Here is a 22,214-nt window from a genome sequence, read left to right as displayed (position 1 = left end):
TATATTTGTGCTGTTGTTGCAAAATGCCAGGATCTAAAGATGTTTAGGTCTGAACAAAACTTTCTTTTCTAGGTACTAGAAACTTTTCATTTTTTATTATTTTATTGAATTATTCTTTGGTATAAATTTATGACTCTAGACCTTATTTTTAAACATAAAATGAGAATTGATTTACTGTTTCCAGAAAGCAGAGAAGAATGATTTTTTAAAAGATCTTTCAAAGAATATTAAGAATCTAATTCCCATCAGGGAATTCCAGTGGTATGTGCAACGGTTATTTACAACTAAATGTAGAAATAACATGCAGCAACTAGTTTTATAATGATGGCTTTAAAAGCTGCCTTTGAAAATCAAGACAGCTAAAATTAACCATAAATTGTCCACTAGCTTACATGATTAAAAATTACAATGTCCAAATCTGTTTTCTTTTATATTCCAACTTGTGTTACTAACAAAATAATTATATTCTATGTAATATTATGAAAATAATAAAATTGATACAGACTAAAAATATGTCAGACATTTCCCTTATGTTTCCTCTTTAATATACTCTCTCAATTAAAAAAAATTATAGCAAAATAGATAACATCCTTTAATTTTATGTTCTAATTATTGAAACGGAAATCATCACTCATTACAGCATAAAAGTTAAGTTTTTGATAAAAAACCTATAACTCATTTTGTTTTTCTCTTGGAGAGCCAATATTTTGCTCACATATGAGTATTACATGAAGACAAAATGAAGAAAAAGCCGTCTTTGCAATGAAAATGAACAAAGTGTTCACACAAAAATTCAAGTTGTACAGAAACTGGGAAGCTCCTAAAAAAGAAAAGAAAAGACAAGAAAAAGACCAATTCCAATTACTAACCAAAATCAGCAGACAAAAATAACTGAAGAAGGAACTGATTTTATATTGTTATCTATATTTTTCATATATGACATGAAATGGTATAACATTGTCAGAAACACCATTAGCAAGTTTAGAAGAAAATGGTTCTCACATTCACCTGTCTGGTAAATGTAACTAATAAGGAGGTATGCAAAACAAGAAATCAGAATGTTTTCATTCAGTTTCATAAATCTGAAGTGAATGCAAGTCGCATGAGCTTGCCTCGAAGTGACACCTCTTCCACTCCACCTCATAGCATCTGCCTTCCCTGTTCCCCTGGGATAAAACAAACTCCTAAGGAAGAAAAAGTGATAAACTGAACAATGACTCTCTCTTTACTGATCATGACTTTTCAACCAGTTACTACAAGGGAACTGAATTAATTTCATGAAAATATTTCTCAAAAGAAACAATGAAGAGTACCTTGATAGCTCCTACCGCCCTACCTAAAAATAAGTATGACTGAGCAGAATAGCAAGAGACTTGTCACACACTTACAGTAATTATTTGTTAACTAGCAGGACTCTTTTGTGCATTTGTTTACACTTTTTCACACAATCATAAGTTTCATCAATGAATCGATACAAACAGTTTAAAGCCAAAGCAGAGCTGACATTTTGCAATAAAAGCAAATCACCCTCACAGGGTTATAAGTTTTAAGAAAACAATGACTGTAGCAACACAAGAGTCTTTCCAATGCTGTTTGAAAGACTTTAATTGCAACAGAGAATCATGAAGATTAAAAAGCAACAGCAAAGACGGTTTTGTTAACAGCATATCAAACAGAAGACATTTTGCTAGTGTGAAAATAAGCCACAGTGACCATGGCAGGCAATTACTGCTGCCATAATTAAAATAAGCCTATCTAGTTCTGGTTACCTTCAGAAGTCACTGATACGGGTAAAGTGCAAACATATAAAAGCCAGACTAAATTACTAAAGAGAAAAAAAAAGAAATAATTTTGACCCACCATGAAATAACCACAACTTAATCCAGGCATGAAGGTAAGACATATTTACCCAGACCATGATCAAATATTAAAACAAATTAAAGATGGCACACATGAAAGTATTCAGCCTAGTGTCCTGCACATGGCAGGCACTCAAGAGATCATCTTTCCTTCCTTCCATTCTATCCCCTTCAGTCATTGATCCACTGTCATACAGCCCTAGTCACAGCTTCAAGTATATATTTTTCTTCTCTCTCCAACTAGACTGAAAAATATAAATTGCTTCATTCATAGGTAGATATGCATACTTTTAATTCGGCCATATGTCTCACATGTCCTAGCCACAAACAATATGTGTAGGGTTGTATGAACGCTCAGGAAAGACGTGACACGTTATATTAGGGTGTTTTGGCTACATAGCAGAATACTCATAAAACTCCTTTAAACAATCGCTACTACCACTACTATTATTGTTATTATTAATAGAACCCAGGCTCCTTCAACGTTTTCTTCTGTCACCCTCAGTTTGTTAATTATCTTCTTCCTCGCAGTTACAAGACCACAGTGGCACCAAGAACCATGTTCTCTTGCAACATGTCTCTCTCTCTTTCCTATCAGAGAGGAACATCTTTCCAAGAAGTCTCCTGGCAGACTCTCCTTCCTAATTAATTAACCAGAACTAGGTCATGTGGTCACCCTTACCCACAAAGGAACTTGGGAAAACAAGTAGGGTAGAAGGGAGTCCTGCCAATATAAAGAAAGAGAGAAGATGGACTAACTGAAATCGACAGCTAAGAGTATCTGCAACACTGCTACACAAAATCAGGAACCAGAGTCACTGACAATGCCTATAAATGAAGAAGTTGCCTCTGTAAGCTATATCTAGTGGGAAAAAATCTTGCTGCCCTCCATACTAGAGTGGAGCCGGGCTCAGTGGCTCAGCCTGTCATCCCGCGCCTTTGGGAGGCTGAGGTGAGTGGATGGCCTGAGCCCGCGGGTTCGAGACCCGCCTGGGCAGCGAGACCTCATCTCTACAATAAATCAAAAAATCAGCCGGGTTGTAGCGCACACCTGTAGTTCTGGCTCCTTGGAAGGCTGAGGCGGAAGGATCGCCGGAGCCCAGCAGGTCGAGGCTGCGGTGGCCGGGAGCGGCCGCGGCACTCCAGTCTGGGCAACAGAGTGAGACTCCGACTCAAAAAAAAAAAAAAAAAAAAAAATACTATAGTGGGACACTACACAGACGAACACAGACAAGCACAAATCGGAAGAATCGTGAGAGCGATGACGGAAGGCTGACACCCTCTCTCCCGCACTCTGTGCATGGATGGCTCGTGAACATGCTCTTCTCACAAAGCCCACTGTGCCCCAAGATCAATCTTTTACAGGCTTTGTTACTCAAGAAAAGCCACTTGGGGTGAGTCCCAATCTTAGATCTGAAGCCAGCAGAGTCTCAACAGTGTACCAAACTTTCTGTTGACAAAATATCAGCACAATACATGTTAATATAACCCTCTTAAAAGCAGACCAAAATCAGAAAAAAAAAATCCCCTGCCTGTCCCGTTCTTACATTTTTGAAAAACAGTGGAAAATGGTAGGAAGAAAATGAATTGCAAAAGTTCTATGTTTGCTTCTCAGTGAACTGGGGCGGGGGGGGGGGGGATGGGACTTTCTGCTATATTATCACTTTCCAATTTCTGACCAAGCCCCTGAGTTTTCATCACGCATCATTTTTGTGATTAATGACGTGCACCCAGTTAATGGAAAACAGCAGATTAGGTTTCCACTAATAGTTTTGCAAGTTACATACGTCTGCCTGCCTCATTTAGTAACAACTTCGCTGTTCAGTAAGAAAGTAATGGATTTAATCCCCAAGCAGAACTTAGTTGTATGCACGTAAGACAGGTCAGATTTCCAGAGTGGAGAAAATTACACTTTTAGAGGTATGCTGATCTTCAGTTGAAATTTAACACCAAGATGATGTTTCATGAGGATTTTTCTTCCGTTTACTTCATTTAGCAATCAATTTAAGTATCTGCAGTACTTACTGAAGGCTTAACAAAATAGGTAGGATGGCATCTTGCAACCATGGCAAATAGCACAAATGTAATACGATAAATTCTATAATTAGTATTCTAAGCTGAAAAGACATCTATTGTTCTAAAGACATAGGGGAGAAACAGTTCGCTCCTGAAATATTAGTGTACTGCTGCAATGATTATGTCAAAAACAAAATTGAGATTTGCTCGTTCTGTTTGACTATAGAAAGTGTTGGCCCTAAATAATTGTAATTTAAGAGAAAATATGCAGTACAGTGGAAAGCATACTAATCAAGAATAGAGGAATCAAGAGGTGATTCTAGTCCCATTTCTGCTTCAAATTACATTGAAAACAACTCTATCTTTCATTTTTGCTTGTCTCCACTATATTTTGTATTTGCCCCTTAAGTCACTTAACTATTGCCATCATGTTTCAAGTTCTATCAAAGTATATTTCACATCTATCTGGACTAAGCTCCTTAAGAGCAGAAAGTACATCCATGTAGCTTCCCTTGATTTTGCCTTGATTTTCCGGAACAGAAGAGTACTCTCTCTATTCTCTAAACTTCCAAAATGGTTTATTTGTGTTTCTCTACTAAAATACAGCATTTAAATTATTTACTCCTTAGCACCCTGCAAACAAGGTTAAGAACCTAATAAAATGACTACAGCTGAGAAAATACAGAACATAAGATTCTACAAGCAATAATGACAATGACCTTTTGTAAGCTATTCTTTTTTAATAGTTGTTTTTCGCATACATTACTTTATATATATATATAATGTATCGCAATCTTCAGTATAGTGAATTTTAGCTGAAAGAACTTGAGCATTTGCATTTCGCATAATTTTCCCCATCCTTAAGCATAAACGTACCTTGTCAGCTAATTATTGAGACTAGTTCTAGAACTTGATAAAGCAAAGAATAATTTGAAACTAAATATATCTCTCTGCTAAAACGTAGAAAAGACAAAGAATGCCCGTGACTTGCTAAAATATGGCTGGAATTAAAAGTACAATCTGCCATTCTATGTAGCCAGTTTTCTCATCCATTCATGAGGTTGACAAGTCTTGAAGAAGAATAATTATTGCCAGGACAAACAGATCTCCATAAACTATGCCAAAAACAAAGTCAAAGTATGAAATATCAAATAATGACATCTGATGGGTCAATTCATTGGTAAAGTTTGTCCACAATCTAAAGCTAATTCATTCTGGAAGTCTAATAGGATGTTCTATGCAAAATTAGATATTTTACATGGATCACAGTCAAATTATGTTATGATTAAGGCAGTCATGTGATATAGCTTGTTTCCTAAGGGCAAATTTATTTTCTGTAATACTTTTTTAAAATAAAATTTAAAATATATATATTTTTATATTAAACATTTCTAGCCAATGACTTGAGCAGGTTTGATCAGAGAGAAAGAAACATTGTAGGGTAAGACTTTTCCTTTGTAAGGCAAGTCTGACACATGCCTCTCTACAGATGCGAGGTGGTTCTTTTCCATCACAAGAATAAAAAGTCAGGTCTCCAAGTTTCCTTAACGGGATCTCAAAACTGGCCTCTGATATCTGGTACTTAAAGCAATTGAGTTTCTTTAAACATAGAGATGATCAACACTGAAGTCATCTACCAAAAAAATTCTACTATGTTTTGCCTGCAAACCAACCCTTACCAAAAACTTGACATTATTTGGCTTTGAACGCTATCAAAAAGGTATGGAAATTTTAATTTTTTGTAGTATTTCTTAAGAAAAAAATACACTAATATAGTTTATTTTACATTGGCTATTTCTATAATTAATATACAACTAGGTATCTAAATGATTGAATTGATGAAAACATCAATTAAGTAACTTATTGAGCACTAAGCACATGAATAAATATACTCTGTTATTTGCTCTCATTGATTAAGCTTTTCAGGTTAAGGAAAAAAGATGTGGGAGCAAAACAATCACTTAGGAATTATCTGTGGCTCAGATTTTAATCTGTGAGACATTTACCCATAGGTCCCATGTATTTAGTCATCTTTTTCTCTGACAAGACATCTCCAAAAATATCTCACTGGCCAGGCTGAAACTCACCCAGGCTCTTGCACAGCCTGCTTAAATACACCACAGGCATATGTAACCTAGGGAGTTTCGTCACACAAAATGAGACAGAACAAAGAACCATTTATCTAGTATGAGTTACTGTAACTCAGCATTAGAATTAACACTACAGTAATCTATGCCATAAGAAAATGTTACTAACATCAGTAATTTAAAGATACATGTTTTAAAAATTAGTGAGAATAACTTGCATGCCATTTCTTAGTTATGAGGGAAAATAGTCTATAGATACAGCATTCATTGGATTTATCAAAATCTATTCTATGCTTTTGTTCTTATGGTACAACTAACAGACTGATTCCTTGAAGAACTATCTACCCAGGTAGCAAGCAGAGTAGAACACGGGCAATCTGACTCCAGAATCCACATTTTTAATGATTTGCTAGTTTAACTTGTTATTTGGGACTTTAATGTGTTTTACGGAGGCTGAATCTGTTGGCGATTTTCTTCTGCTGAATCAGAACTTCTTTCCCATACTATGTTAAGCTCCGATGACAGATTCTCATGAAGTCAGTATAGTGATCATGCACTGAGAGGGTGACCTGGTGATGACAGTCATCGACCCACTGTTGTCAGAGATGAGACCACTTATCTTACAACCAGGGCTTTTTCACTAGTTTCAGACTCCCACCCACCTACCTAGCATATATGCAGCCCACCTGAGGCCGTGGACCCTGAAAAAGCAGACATCTCTCCTAGTCTTAGGAGATTCATTCTTCTGTTCAGAAATAATGGAATCAACTAGTACCTAATGAAAATCCATTGAAATCTGAATAGACTCATAACCTTGAACTGAGAGCCTTACCTGTGGAACCATGCCTATGATGTAAGAGGGTTTAATAAAATAGAAAAAACAACTCAAGGCAAAGCAACTTAAACAAGGCATTATTTTTTTTCTACTTTCAGGGATAAAGACAAACCTAATAGTTCATTTTTTTTTAAGTAGAAATAAAACCATTATCAGTTTATATACTACTCACGGACCATCAAAAAATATACTTTTATATAAATGCATGCTCATTAGGTTATATAATAAGCTACAAATAGGAAAGTTCTTTAAAAGTTTAAATCTCAAGGTTTAACACAAAAGTGAGCTTTTAAAGAGAGAACTTTCTGTTTTCAAGTTTAACCTCAGAGTGAGGGTTACTGAACAATGTTCCAAAACTAGTAAATGAGACTTTTTTTGTTAAACCATATAACTTCAGTCACAGTATTTGACCCTATTCGTTGTCTGGGTTAACAATAATTAGATTAAGCATTTCTGGGAGAAAAAAATCCAAAAATGTAGTGGACAACTTGTCTTATTCTGTTTACTTATTTTTATATTCCATTCAATTGAAAAAATTAGTGAAATAATAATTAACTATAATTAAAATGTCTCTTAAGATAAGATATTTTATGAAACACTACTTCAAGCTTACTTCCCATATGTTATTTTCAAGAAGTAGGTAAGTAAATCCAGTTTGAAGGTACAAACAAAGCCATAGGAATGTATCTGTCAACAAGTAGCTTTTTGCTAAACAACCAACAAATTTTTGACCCAAACCAACTTGGTTTTTGATATGTGGGAATATTTTCTCTACTTAGAAGGCTTTGTGCCAATGTATCCAAACACTTCCTCAACAACAAGGATGAGGAAGATCAGAAGGGAAAAATCTCCCATTACTATGGGGTGCACATCTATGTCTACATATTACACACACAGTGAGATTCGGTGACATCAAAGCATACAGCAGAAAAAGCACAGGCGATTACCTGATATTCATTGGGCCAAAAGGTGCTCACTGCTAGCTCAGCCCGAAGCCAATCTCTACCCGTAAATCCAGTCACATTCCAAATTGGATTGGCAAGAGGTCCTTTATTCACCCTAACGAGTATGTTCAGAGTGCCAGGATTCAACCCTTTCTGGCTATACAAGAGGTAACTGAAATCAATGCAGTGAGTGTCATTCTCCTTCATTGTAGGCAGCTGAAGTCTGGCTTTTTCTCCAGGATCATGATTTGAAGAGTCCACTATCATATAGGAACCTGAAATGACATGACAAATAATAAGGCTAAATAGACGTATAAGCAAAATGGAATGTATAACAATAAAAAGCTACCAAGCCATTTTGAACATTAAATCCAACTCAAAAAGACCCTATCATCTAAAACATAGCCATAGAAAGATATCGGTCAAGTAAGTAGGTGAATTTAATTATTACTAAGTAAAAGACATTCTTCAAAGTATGCAGCATATATTAACCCATTTAGTCTCCACAGAACCTTCTATTATATTTTACAAATTAGGAAATTGAGGCCAAATTAAGCAACTTATTGAAAATCCTACCGTAGACCGGGTAGATTCTGGTTCAAATCAGATCTCACTCTAAAAAATCTCTAGTCTTACTAAACAGACCTTTTAAAATACGAAACAAAGCAACAAACAAAAACAGTTTTATTGGCCTGATTTACATAGAGGGTGCACCCATCTTTTTCCCTATCCAGAACAGGGAGATGTGCTGAGGCTATGGAAACATTTCTAATTTCAAATTCCAAGATCATCATTTATACAAGCTGCATGACCATTTGCGATGTACTTACCACTTTGAACATCACTTCAGAGAATAAGGATACTTTGTAGTGTTGGTGGAAGGGCTAACATTTATTTCTGGAACTCACAATTGGGCACATGGTAGATTTTCCACTTGGTAGAAGTCTCACCCACTAAGCTGTCAGCTAATCACCACTGCATCCATCCTCAATTCTTCAACATTTCCTGTGGTTCTAGAGCTACAAGAAACCCAGTCTGAAATCACAAATCTACTCCACTCCTTTTGATTTAATAAACACTCGCAGGTTGTCTAACGCAGGAAGGCCCAAGAAAAAAAATGTCCTACTCTCACAACACTCAAACACACACTGTACATTGCAGGGAAAGGCCATGGGGTGACTAAATGTAGAAATAAAACTTGAACACTGGGCTGCTGATCTTAGTCTAAGAACCTCTCCAGTAGGACAACCAATTGTACTCATATCACTGGATTTTAACAAAGGCACATATCACAAAAACGGAAATACAACTATTTATCACACTTAAGGTAGAACACAAATTTTATCATAAAATACATTATTTCCTAGGATATAATTTTAACCAAAATATACTAGGTGTCGTGCTATAGAGCCCTCATATACAAAGGTTATACTTGGTCCTCTTAACCAGACAGCATGTAGAATCCATTAATCTTCGGACAAAAACAGATTAAAATCTATGACAACAGATTCAAATCATGGCAAGGAGAAGAGTTTCAACCATTTGAGAAACCAAATTTCAAATCTGACCAAGTCTCATTGGGTGGTACTGCATGGTTGAGAGCTTTTGTAAAGACTTCATATAACACTTTAGCAGGGTTCAAGTACAGAATAAGCATACAAAAGTGATAGTGACCGATACTAATGTACACTTCATTGTCCCGGCACTCATCTTCCCTTGTAAGCTGGAAGGAATTCTTGTTCATTTTTCTTCCTGATTCACACAGACCACACATTAATAGAATAAATTGTTCGTGTATATTTTTGAAGAAATTATATCTTTTTTTTAACAGGATATCCTGGATCCGAACCTAATTTATAGAAGCAGGATATTTCTATTCTTAGTTATATTCACATTCGGAAGTCAATGGCTGAATTAGCAAGATGTCTTTCAGATTCACCATTGCATCGCAGACCAATTGTTGCTTTTAACTGGGCCCAGCCCTAAGATCTCGGGTTACGTTACTTAGTGGTACTGGGCCTCAGCTACTTCACGTACCTGTGGCCTATTTCTCCACTGCTATGAACAGTTTTCTCAGTGGCATATTATGATGATAACACATTTAAATTATGTTTACAAGTCTGTATTAATTATGGCTTCAAAATGTCAGTTTTGAAGTAGTGATTGCTAAATGACTTATTGGCTTTCTTTTTTTAAATTATTCTTTTTTATTATTATAAAGATGGGGGGTACAATTCAGGGTTAGGTATACAAACATTGATTACCCTTGTTGATGAGGCATGTCCCTCCCTCCCGTAGCAGTTTCCCTCAACTGCCAATCCCACACCCCTCCCCTGACTGTTTCCCACTATTGCCAATTCCTTTCTTATAGTATTATGATGATTGCTCAAGATCCGCTTATGAGTGAGAACATATGGTACTCTGTTCTTTGTTTCTGTGATAGATCACTGAGTATGGTAGACTCTAAATCCATCCAAGTTGCTGCGAAGTCCATATATTTGTCTTTATGGCTGCATAATATTCCATTGTGTATATGTACCACATTTTTTTAATCCAGTCCAGCTTTGATGGGCAACATGGTTGGTTCCATGTTTTTGCTATTGTGAATAGAACTGAAACAAACATACATGTGCAGGTATCCTTTTTGTAGAATGATTTGAGTTCCTCCGGGTATATTCCCAATATGGGAATTGCTGGGTCACAAGGAAGATCAATTTCTAGTTCTTTCAGTAATTGCCACCCTGTCTTCCAAAAAGGTTGCACTAGTTTGCATTCCCACCAGCAGTGTAGAAGTGTTCCTTTTTCTCTGCACCCTTGCCAGCATCTGTTGTTTTATTAATGATGGTCATTCTTACCGGGGTGAGGTGAACTTACTGGCTTTCTAATAGTCATTGTCTACTATTATAAAATAAACTTTGGAGTAATATATGCTTTGTGTCATATTTTAATTATATAGTATGATATTTACCATTAAGACCATTTAGAAATTTTCAGCCAATTGTATTTTACACTACAGTAATTAATGGTTTTATTACAGAAGTAAGAGGAACAAAATATATTCATTTGTAGACGTCACCAATGTGATCATCGGAAAGACAAAAGTCACAAATAAAAGCTAATCTAAATGATTTCCGCATTTTAGGCAAGTTAAATAATAAAGAAAATCAGTGCTGATAATTCATCTCTATAAAATGTTTCTGCTTGGTCTTCTCTCAATGCTGCCTGGCTACTGCAACATGCTTTGAGTGCTATGGAACAGTAAAGCATTTACTGCAGAGTTCCAGAAAGAAAGAAGCAAGCACTAGTACCAAAAAGCCATCTAAATCCTCTGCCTACTGACTAGTTTTAGTTGCAACTTACCCAGCAAGCACCACGGAGGCGGCTGCCTGTTTGACACAAGATTCTCCTCCATCATCCCAAACACAGAGACTACTGTGCTGTTCTTATCAACTTCTAAACATTACTTTCACAGTCTCCCAGAGTAACCGCTCCCAATCCTTATAGTTGGGAAATTCCAGGATATGCACTTCCCTCATCGTTTATGGTATAATGTAAGCTTATTTATTACTGTTTTGTTACTAGCTAACTAATCCCTCAGATTTCTAATAAGAGTTTAGCTATCTCAAGGCTTAATAATGAAACATCTGTTTTCACACACATACAATGTGTACTAACTTTTAATTAACATAACTTCTTTGGTGTGGTCTTACAAATATTCCTTACAGTCTCTTGAGCAATGGAGTTCTCAAATACATCATTCGAGACAGAAGAGAAAAATTTATGTGCTTTTTTTTTTTTTAAGTACAACCCTTTTAGGGAGCAATCTAGCAATAAGAATCAAAACCCTCAAGAAATATATACCCTCTTATCCAGCAATTCCATGTCTACAAATGTATAATGGATAGACAATCATGTAAATATACACAGATAGAACTAAAAAAGCTGTTCCTCTCATAATGACACTATTTTAAACAGAGAAATATAAAATATTTTAAATATCCGTAAAGGGCAATTTGTAAAATTATGGCAAATTCGTTTGATGAACAATTATGTAGTCATAAAAAACGGTATTACTTGGAAACACTTCATGGAAGATAGCCACAATATGTGAAGTAAAATATGCAAGCTATGAAATATTATATGCATGTACAAAAAATATGTTTATATTAAATAAATACACACGTAAATGTATGCATTCACATATGCACACATAAATTTGTATATACGACTGGAAAAAAGACACAACAAAATTTTAACAGTATATTATCTGGGAGGCTACAATGGTCTTCTGTTTTTATATACGCTTATGTACATTGTCTGAATTTTCTACAATGAATAGGCATTAGATTTGTACTTTTTAAATCAAAACAGAGACTACATGAATACTATCTAACAAGGCACATCAAATGAATAATGATAAATAATCAGTAAATAAGCATAGGTTTCCGCCCTTGTAAAAAATAAATCCTGCTTGCGCCCTACTGATTAACAGTATCTAGGCTTTGGGGAAAAAAACACACACACACACAACACAAAGCTCAGGTACTTATTTCAATTTACTTTAAAAAGAGAGAGAAAAGCAGAGCATACTTATACTAAATGGCAGTTTTTACTAAACGTATAGTCAAAGAAAACAAGTTCCATATTCATAAATACCATAATCTAATATCTAGATGAATAAGTAATGCTCTGTGGATTTTGTATACTAATGCATTTTTTAATCTTTAAGCTGCACTTTTTCGAATAACGTATTAACATGGAAAACTGGATTAATAGCAAAGAAAATAATTAATGATAAATAGATTTCCATACTTTAAAGCTCCTTTACTATGGGTATGTTTGTATACTTGAGTCCATTAACATAATATTTTTATTGCCAGTTCTTATTTAAAAATCTACTGAATGTGCCCTATAAACTAAAAGAGAAAGTTCAACTTCTCTGCTGAGTACTCATAAGCTTCCACAGTCTTGCTCCAATATACTTTGGTCACTTTGCCTCTCATTTTTCCTTCATAAACCTTCTCCAATCTGACAAAACCCTCACTATTTTCTCCACTCACCATGTCGGTTTCCTTTTACACAACTGGCTTATGGTTTCTGAATTTCTGACTCTGGCCCTTCATATACAGCTTTTGTACAAATTTTAAATAACTTATATGGGGCTATTTCTCTCTCTCAGAAGAATAATAATATTCTCTTAGAAAACACCTGACTCATCTGCTGTCCAATCAGAAGAGAGAAGCCACACAGTAAATCTAACAGTGAAAGGGTAACACAAAAAAAATCCTTACGTATAAAGGGGTAGAAACTTTAAAGTTGTCTCTACCTAAAGCATAAGCAGATTACCCAAGGAAGGAACAAATGTGGAAAGCTGCTCTTGCAGATGATGAAGTTTGCTGGTCCTGCTCTGGGAAAGCAAGGAGAGCAGGAAACACTCCCCATGCTGCAAGGTGGTATGAAGCCTAGGGTATACTGTGTGCCACAGCAAGGTAGACACTAGCCCAGGTTTGGGGCTGTAAGCTCACCTGGGGTCTATAGAAGCTGCATGTACACAGCACTGCCAGCCAGGCAGTACCAGCAAGAAGAACCCAACAGAAGCACAATTCAACCAAGAACAGAAGCTCCTTCCTTCTCAAGTGTCCCTCCAGTGCCCTCTGCTGACAACGCTTAATTAACACTGTGCTAGCTGTAAAGGAGAAACACTTAAGGGGCAAATCGCAGAGCAGGTAATGAAGGGTAGATTTGGATCTCTGAGGCAATACATTGATAACTGGCATACCATCTAACAAGGGCATATAGTAGTCCAACAAACACTTGTTAGTTGATTAGTTGGCTGACTGAATGAGGAGACAAAGAGACTGGTTCTTAGAATACAACATTAACAGCAGAAAAAGTACTCGCTCTACCTACATGTGCAGTAAGTTACAGAAAACGTCAAAAGAATAACAAAAATAAAAACAATTGGGACTGATTGATGCCGCTTCCAGACTTAATGATTTAATGGAAGAGCACAGTGTTTACTAACATAGTATACTTAAAATAGCTGTCAGAAGCCCTCTGGTGTATATAACAAACCGTCTATTAGAGTAAGTGTTCTAGCCGTTTTAGTCTCAGGGCCTGTTTACAATTGTAAAAAAGAGAACTTCAAAGAACTTTTGTATCTGTGAGTTGCATCAATATTGACCACATTCCAAACTAAAACTAAGACATTTCAAAATTTATTATTGATTGGTTTAAGATTAGCGATAATCCAATAATTTATTAACTTGGTTACCATATTTTAACAAAAAGTAACAATTTCCCAAAACAAAAAAACAGTAATAAAGCATTGTTTTATTTTTTGCAAATCTCTTTAGCGTCTGACTTAATAAAAACTAGCTAGGTTCTCAATTTTACTTCTTCATTCACTCCATCATGATATCACATCATGGGGTCTCTGGGAAATTCTTCCATACAATCATGAGAAAATGAGAGAGAAAAAAAGAGGCTGGGTGTGGTAGCGCAAGCCTGTAATCCCAGCACTTTGGAAGGCGGAGGTGAGAGGGTTGCCTGAGTCCAGGGGTTCAAGACCAGCCTGGGCAACTTGGTGAGACCTCATCTCTACATTAAATCAATTAGCCAGGTGTGGTAGTGTGCACCTGAAGTTCCAGCTACTAGGAAGGTTGAGGCAGAAGGATCGCCAGAGACCAGCAGGTCGACGCTGGGGTGGCCGTGAGCATGCCACTGCACTCCAGCCTGGGCAACGGAGTGAGACTCCAACTCGAGAAAAAAGAATATCTTCAGGTTATTGTGAAAATACTTTTGACTCATAGATTCCCTGAAAGAGTACTGGGTACCTATTTGTGATCCCAGAGCAACATATGGAGAACCACCATACTTTAATATACATAATTTTTTAATCTTCCTGTTCTAATGAGGAAAAATATTAATCCTTTTATTTATATTTAGTTCACTCATTCAGTTTCTGCAGAGTATAAGTACGTACTCTATGAAATCAGTTAAGAAACAAAACCCTTCACTGGGATATGAGATGCCTGGAGGATGAAAACCAGAAGTGATTTTTCTACACTAGTATAAATATAAAGAGTCTGTGCATCAGGGTTCTCCAGCAAAAAAAGAAGCAATAAGTAATGTGTGTGTAAACGCATACACATATCCCATATAATAAATCCCTTTATATACATCACATAGGAGTATATTATCATGTATAACAATATGCTATTGCATATTTTACATATAGGAGAGATTTATTATGAGGAACAGGCTCACATGATTATGGAAGCTGAGAAGTCCAGATGCAGGAGAGCAAATGACACGGTCCCAATCTGAGTGTGAAGGCCTGAGAATCAAGAGAGTCAATGATACAAATGCCAGTTCAAGTCTCAGTCCAAGTCCAATAATCAGGAGAGCAGATAATAAAATTTCCATCTGAGTCTGAGTCCAAAGATAAGCGAAGACTGATGGCCTAGCTTGAAGACATTCAGGCACATAGCAAATTCCTCTTACCCCATATTCTATTCAGGCCTTCAGTGGATTGGATTAGGCCATCTTCTTTACCTGGTCTACTATTTCGAGTGTTAATCTCACCTGGAAACATCCTCATAGACATACCAGAAATAATGTTTAGCCAAGTATATGGGCACTTTGTGGTTAAGTTTAATTGTCACATAAAATTCACCATCACAGAGGGCTTTCTTCCATTTTGCTCTCCCATCATCCAAGAATTGGGTCGTTAGGTATGAACAGAAGAGTAGAGAAAACTAAGTAATTGTCTATCCTAATTAGAAAAGTGTCTTTCTCTGTTCTTAAGACTATTTCAAATAGGTATCAAAGTACTAACACTCTGTGCAAAACAGTTAGTTCTTGGCATTGAGTGAGATTTACCCAGCAGAAACAAAGAACATGCCAGAAACTGTTGGTGTGAAAAAACTAAAGATACTATACAGTAATATTATTTCATGTCCAGACAGCTTAAGAAGTAATAATCAGGATCTCTGGTTACTGTTACAGAAATAAGAGTGACAACTGAAATCATGATTTGGGTCTCAGCCAATCTGGGGATGGTTTTTTTGCTTTGTTATAAAATTGAAATCTTTAAGTATTTCTGTTGCTATTACCTCTGTGCTGAAGGCAATGCCATTACCCTACCTTTCATAATCTCTTTCATCTTCCCATCTTCTTTTCTCAAGCCTTTTTCCCCGCCACCATTTTTCTTCTTCTGATTACCTGGCAACATAATATACCCAATCACTAAAACTAAAAACCTAGGAAACAGTTTGATTTTGCCCCTTCCCTCAGTTACCTCTTGTAACTCACGAGCAATTTCTATTGTTTCTACTTCTAAGCCCTCTTCCCAAGTCCTCCACTTCTCTGCATTTTCACTAGTTTACCAAACTCCTATCACCTCTCAGGAGGATAACTACACCAGGATTCTAACGGCGCTCACGATTTCCACACTAGCAGCCTCACAGGGGTTTCCTATAGGCAGCCAGATTAATTTTTTTCAACACATGCAATTAATCTTTTATCATCTTCACACTGCACTGAGGATAAAACTGAAACTCTCTAGCTCTTCAGCTTCAATACAACCTGGCGCTGGCCTTCCTCTTGGGCATAATCTCCTACACCTCTCTTCCCTTACTTGGGATGTTCCAGTTACGGTGGCATTTCTTCTAACCTACAAGAAATCCAAGCATATGCTTGCCTTAGTCTCTATGCACTGAATTTTCCTAAATGCTCCTCAGCTGGTTTATGTTCGTCATTCAGGTTCAAACATCACCTATGAGTGCAGCATTCCTTGATCTATGAACTAAGTATTTCCTTCTAAGATTCTTTCTAGCATATCCCTTTTGGTTATATTCTCCACAGCACTTGCCACTTAATTAATTTATTTGGTTGAAAAATTGCATGAAAAGTGAAATCGCATGAATTTTGTGCATCCAAAAAACTACAGCAAGGTCTGGAGCATTCAGTCTGGAACTGAATGAATGTTTTTATAACAAAATCCAACAACTGCCCATTTGTGTTTCCAGCTCTTCATTCCCATAGCACTTACATAATGTCCTTTTTTATGTACCAAATATACTATATCTGTCTGTGCATCTCCCCAGCCTTAGTGCAAGCTTTTCAAGCTCAGAAACCACTTCTGGCTCACCAGCACCTAACAGAGGGGGATTATCCACCTGTAAACTCTTGGTGAGCTTACCTGAAGGCAAGCAAAAAATAATGAATTTTTTCTAAAGCCTTGCTTTTCTCATAGTCAAAATGAAAAATAAATCATAAGATTTGAAGTGATATTAAACTAAGCTGCCAATCTTGACAATTCTCCCAAAAAAAGATTAAATTAATTTGATAAAGTTGACATCAGTGCTCTCACTTTTTTACATGTTCTATTTTTTTTTCTTTTTAATTTTTTTTTTGAGTCGGAGTCTCACTCGGTCGCCCAGACTGGAGTGCAGCGGCCGCTCCCGGCCACCGCAGCCTGGACCTGCTGGGCTCCGGCGATCCTTCCGCCTCAGCCTTCCGAGTAGCCGGAATTACAGGCATGCGCTACCACGCCCGGCTGATTTTTTGATTTATTGTAGAGATGAGGTCTCGCCAAGTTGCCCAGGCGGGTCTCGAACCCGCGGGCTCAGGCAACTCACTCACCTCAGCCTCCCAAGGCACAGGATTACAGGCTGAGCCACCGAGCCCAGCTTCACATGTTCTATTTTTAATTATTCAAGTTTTTACATTCTATTATTTCTTAAGATAATGTTTCTCTCCTAATGAAGTTTAGCCCTACATCATATAGGTGGTTTCTAAATGACAGAATTAGGCCCTCATTACAAATGTCAGATTAGAAAAAGTAAACATGCCCCCCAAACTCCAAAACAAAAGAAATGAATTTGCCTCTTTGCAGGATTCTACATCCAACAACTTTAATTTCCCTACAATGTCCCTCCTGTTGCCCTAAAAAAATATTAAGCTGTTTCAGCCACATCCTGAAAGATCAAATTTCTCTCCATCCCTGAATAAGGAAGGACTTTATGTTTGTTCTAGGTAGCTAACCTGCATTTGAAAATAGAAAAAAGGGTGGATTTCGGATAATAGCTAAAATCTTCAGACAGCACAAAAAACTAAAATGAAAGTTTCATTTGAAAGTAGCACATTTCTCTTTTCAGGAGACTTGTCATGGAGTTTGACTGCTGTTGTAAAGATTCAGAAACAGAGCCAGGCTCGGTGGCTCAGCCTGTCATCCCACGCCTTTGGGAAGCTGTGAGTGGATTGCCTGAGCCCGCAGGTTCGAGACCCGCCTGGGCAGCGAGTCCTCATCTCTACAATAAATCAAAAAATCAGCCGGGCGTGGTAGCATGTGCGTAATTCCGGCTACTCGGAAGGCTGAGGCGGAAGGATCGCCGGAGCCCAGCAGGTTGAGGCCGTGGTGGCCAGGAGCGGCCACTGCACTCCAGTCTGGGCGACAGAGTGAGACTCCGACTCAAAAAAAAAAAAGATTCAGAAACGGGGCCTAGCACTGTTCTCTAGCTTAAGACCTTTCCCCTCCTACCTCTTAGAAAGCAAAAGCAAGTACTGACCTTACTTTGACCACTAAATTTCTAGTTTCATCCTTATGACACAGAAAACCTATGCAATAAAATTATTAAAAGAATCAATGCCATCTGTTTCTTATTGAGAAATGGCTAATTTTGTATGTTTTGCTTTTTCTGTCCAAGACCTTCCAGGACTCCAATTTTCCCTCCTTCCCACACATTTATCCACTTGTCTAGCTTGGGCAAATAATTTAACCTTTCCCTGTCTTAGTTTCTTCATGTTGCAGTGTCTATTTCCGGGAGGTCTGCTGTGAGGACAAAGTGAGACTGTATGACTGCTGAGGCACACTGATGAGAAGAGTTAGGAGCGCAACAGCTGTTCTCTTAGATATATTCTTTCCTTCTCTACAAAACAGTAGAGAGAATTAAGTGAGAGACGGTGTGACAATAACATTTTCAAAGCTTAATGGGTTGACAATGTTGAAGAGCAGTACTTTCTGAAACTTTCAGTTTGGTGGGCCCTTGTGTTCACCACCTTTCTGAACGCCTCCCTCCCCAACCCTGTCTATCCCTTCCCATCCAGATGGGATTCAACCCTCCTTAGTTCCTTCCTTCCTATGCCTGGCTCATTCTCCCACTCTCTCTTTCTTTGAAATCTAATATAAGTTTAAAGTACTCTTCCCCCAACACCCACCCCTAAACACACACAAACACACACACAAGCACACAGCTTCACCAACTTTAAAGGACTAACAAATCTAAGTTTAAGAACTCCTAATGCAAGAGTTCTTCCGCTTCTGAAATCCTGGCACTCCCCGACAGCCATCCAACCTGCACCGCTTTTGTGATATGTGGCAGCGAAATGTTTTGAGCGGTACCTGCTCAAATGAAAAGCAACTTGAGAGAGAATAATCAGAGTTATATTACCCCAAAAGGCAAGAGAGGCTTTGTCCTGTAGCCAATTTTGCAATCATCACTTGCCTTTTCAAACGAACCAAGACTGGAGGAACAATGAAAGGTAAAAGAAAAGTAATGCAGCCTGCAGCCCCTGGAAACTGCCGAAAGACCAAATCCATGCTAACAATCTCCATCTGTCGTCTGGAATACTTCAGCCCTGTTAATAATGAAAGGCCAGAACTGAAGGTCAGGAGAGAATGAGCGTGCAATGCTTCTACATTTGCCATCTAAATGAATGGTCCCAAAGTCAAAATGGTCTACTCAGTCATCCTATTATGTCTGAAGGTCCCCAAATTTTATTTTGCAAGTTCAGGATCAGGCCATACAGCGAATATTACAATAAAGTGAGTCACCAAATATTTTTGTTTCCCAGTGCATATAAGTTATGTTTATACTATAGTGTAGTATAGTAGTATAGTGTGCAATCACATTATATCTTTAGTGTATGATCACATTATATCTTTAAAAAGTACACACCTTAATTTGAAAATACTTTACTGCTAAAAAATGCTAATTATCATCTGAGTCTTCACCAGGTCATTATCTTTCGGCTGGCGGAGGGTCTTGCTTCAGAGTTGAAGGCCTTTCTCTGAATTCAGCCGTGGCTTAAGGGAATATCGTAGCCGGTTTGATCTTCTATCCAGGCCACTAAAACTTTCTCCATATCAGCAAGTAGGCTGTTTCACTTTCTTATCATTCATGTGTTCACCGGAGCAGCACTTGGAATTTCCTTCAAAAACTTTTCCTTCACATTCACAACTTGGCTAACTGCTTGGTGCAAAAGGCTTTCAGCCTGTCTCAGCTTTAGACCTACCTCCCCTACGAAGCTTAATCAATTCTAGCTTTTGATTGAAAGCAAGGGACTCTTTCTTTCACTTGAACACTTGGAGGTCATTGTAGGGTTAGTAAGTGGCCTAATATTAATATTGTCGTATCTCAGAGAATAGGGAAGCTTGAGGAGAGGGAGAGATACCGGGGAATGGCTGGTCAGTGGAGCCATCAGAGCACACACAACATTTATCTTTGTTGGATGTGGTTCACCATGCCCCAAAACAATTACAAGAGTAACATCAAAGATGACTGATCACAGATTACCACAACAGATATAACAGTATTTTTTAAAAGTTTGAGCTATCATGAAAAGTTAACAGAATATGACACAGAAACACGAAGTGTGCAAATGCTATTGAAAAAAATAGAGCCAACAGACTTGTGCAATTCAAGGTGGCCAAAAACCTTCAATTTGTTAAAAAAAAAAAAAGGCAAAGAAAAGGACAATAAAGCAAGGTATGCCCAGCCAGGCTCGATGGCTTAGCCTGTAATCCTGCGCCTTTGGGAGGCTGAGGTGAGTGGATTGCCTGAGCCCGCGGGTTCGAGACCCACCTGGGCAACTCGGCGAGACCTCATCTCTACAATAAATAAAAAATTAGCTGGGTGTGGTAGCGCGCACCTGTAGTTCCAGCTACTTGGAAGGCTGAGGCGGAAGGAACGCCAGAACCCAGCGGGTGGAGGCTGAGGTGGCCGGGAGCGGCCACTGCACTCCAGTCTGGGCAACACGGTGAGACTCCAACCCAAAAAAAAAAAAAGGTATGCCTTTAGCTGTACTCAGTGACGTAAGTTTTTTTTCAACCCAACTAGCCTATGACTCTGAAAGTTCCTGCCTTTTAGATGACTACAGCCTAGAACAACTAGGTCTTATTTTTACTCAAAACTAATAATGATTGTAACTGCTCAGTGGTCATAAGGGTAACAATGGTAACTACTCCTGAATAAATAAATGGCAAGTCATGACCAATCAGAAAAGAACTTGAGTTGAACAAGGTTTCTCAACTGCATCCTTAGGTTCAGGGGTAATCAGGGGCAGTTGAATGGCAACCAAGGAAGTTTCTTCCTTTGTTCATCCTTAAGGACCACCAAACTTCCCGAATACAAAAGAAGACACTTCATAAAAATATTCTAAAGTAAGGAATAACATACAATCCACCATCATCCAAATGAAAGCATAATCCTAATTACGAAGTGGTTAAGAATTTGAGCTCTGAAGTCAGAGACCTGAAGTAACTGCCAGACTCTGCCACTTTCTAATCACCCAACCGTTCCTTCTCCTCTCTAGCATTTTACCACTATGAAATCTGAGGTCCAAAAAGATGTGTCTGAGATATAATAAAAGTATTGTTTGAGAGGACTGTTGTGGGGATTTACAGAAGTGGGAACTGTCAAACTGAAAATATCTTTTCACTTTTTATACTTACAAAGTATTATTATCTAAACCCAAAATCTTCCTGCTTCTTTGCATTACAGTCCTGTCCTAGATGGCCTAAGACAAGCAAAGGAAAAGCAAAGCAAAGATATGAACAGACATTTCACAAAAGAAGACATCCGAGCAGCCAACAAACACATGAAGAAATGCTCAACCTCACTAATCATCAGGGAGATGCAAATCAAAACCACACTGAGATACCACCTAACTCCAGTCAGAATGGCAATTATCAACAACTCAAAAAATAACAGCTGCTGGAGAGGGTATGGTGAAAAGGGAACGCTTCTACACTGTTGGTGGGAGTGTAAACTAGTGCAACCTCTGTGGAAAGCAGTGTGGCGATTCCTAAAAGCTCTAAAAATTGACCTTCCATATGACCCTGCAATCCCCCTACTGGGAATATACCCTGAAGAACACAAATCAGTCTATAAAAAAGATACCTGCACACGTATGTTTATCGCAGCGTTGTTCATAATAGCAAGAACCTGGAAACAACCATGCTGCCCATCAAAAGAGGACTGGATTTAAAAAATGTGGTACATATACACGATGGAATACTACGCAGCCATAAAAAAGAACAAAATCATGAATTTCGCAGCAACCTGGATGGAACTAGAGTCTATAATCCTGAGTGACCTCTCACAGAAACAAAGATCTGAGTATCACATGTTCTCACTCATATAATGGACCTTGAACATCCAATGTAATACTATAAGAAAATGACGGA

At 37.7% G+C, this 22,214-nt stretch overlaps 1 protein-coding gene across 1 annotated transcript in view; it reads right to left on the bottom strand.

Moving 5' to 3' along the window:
* The window catches only part of LOC103249307 (receptor-type tyrosine-protein phosphatase kappa-like), a 308,462-nt gene that overhangs the window by 143,247 nt on the left and 143,001 nt on the right, over positions 1 to 22,214 (bottom strand). The window contains exon 4 of the mRNA XM_021707499.1: positions 7,745 to 8,016. Within this exon, the coding sequence (XP_021563174.1) occupies positions 7,745 to 8,016 (272 nt within the window). The remainder of the gene's footprint in view (positions 1 to 7,744; positions 8,017 to 22,214) is intronic.

This window comes from Carlito syrichta, unplaced genomic scaffold (assembly GCF_000164805.1).
Source record: "Carlito syrichta isolate Samal-C Ts95f unplaced genomic scaffold, Tarsius_syrichta-2.0.1 Scaffold118959, whole genome shotgun sequence".
NCBI classification, from domain to species: domain Eukaryota; kingdom Metazoa; phylum Chordata; class Mammalia; order Primates; family Tarsiidae; genus Carlito; species Carlito syrichta.
This window is presented reverse-complemented; position numbering and strand designations above follow the sequence as displayed.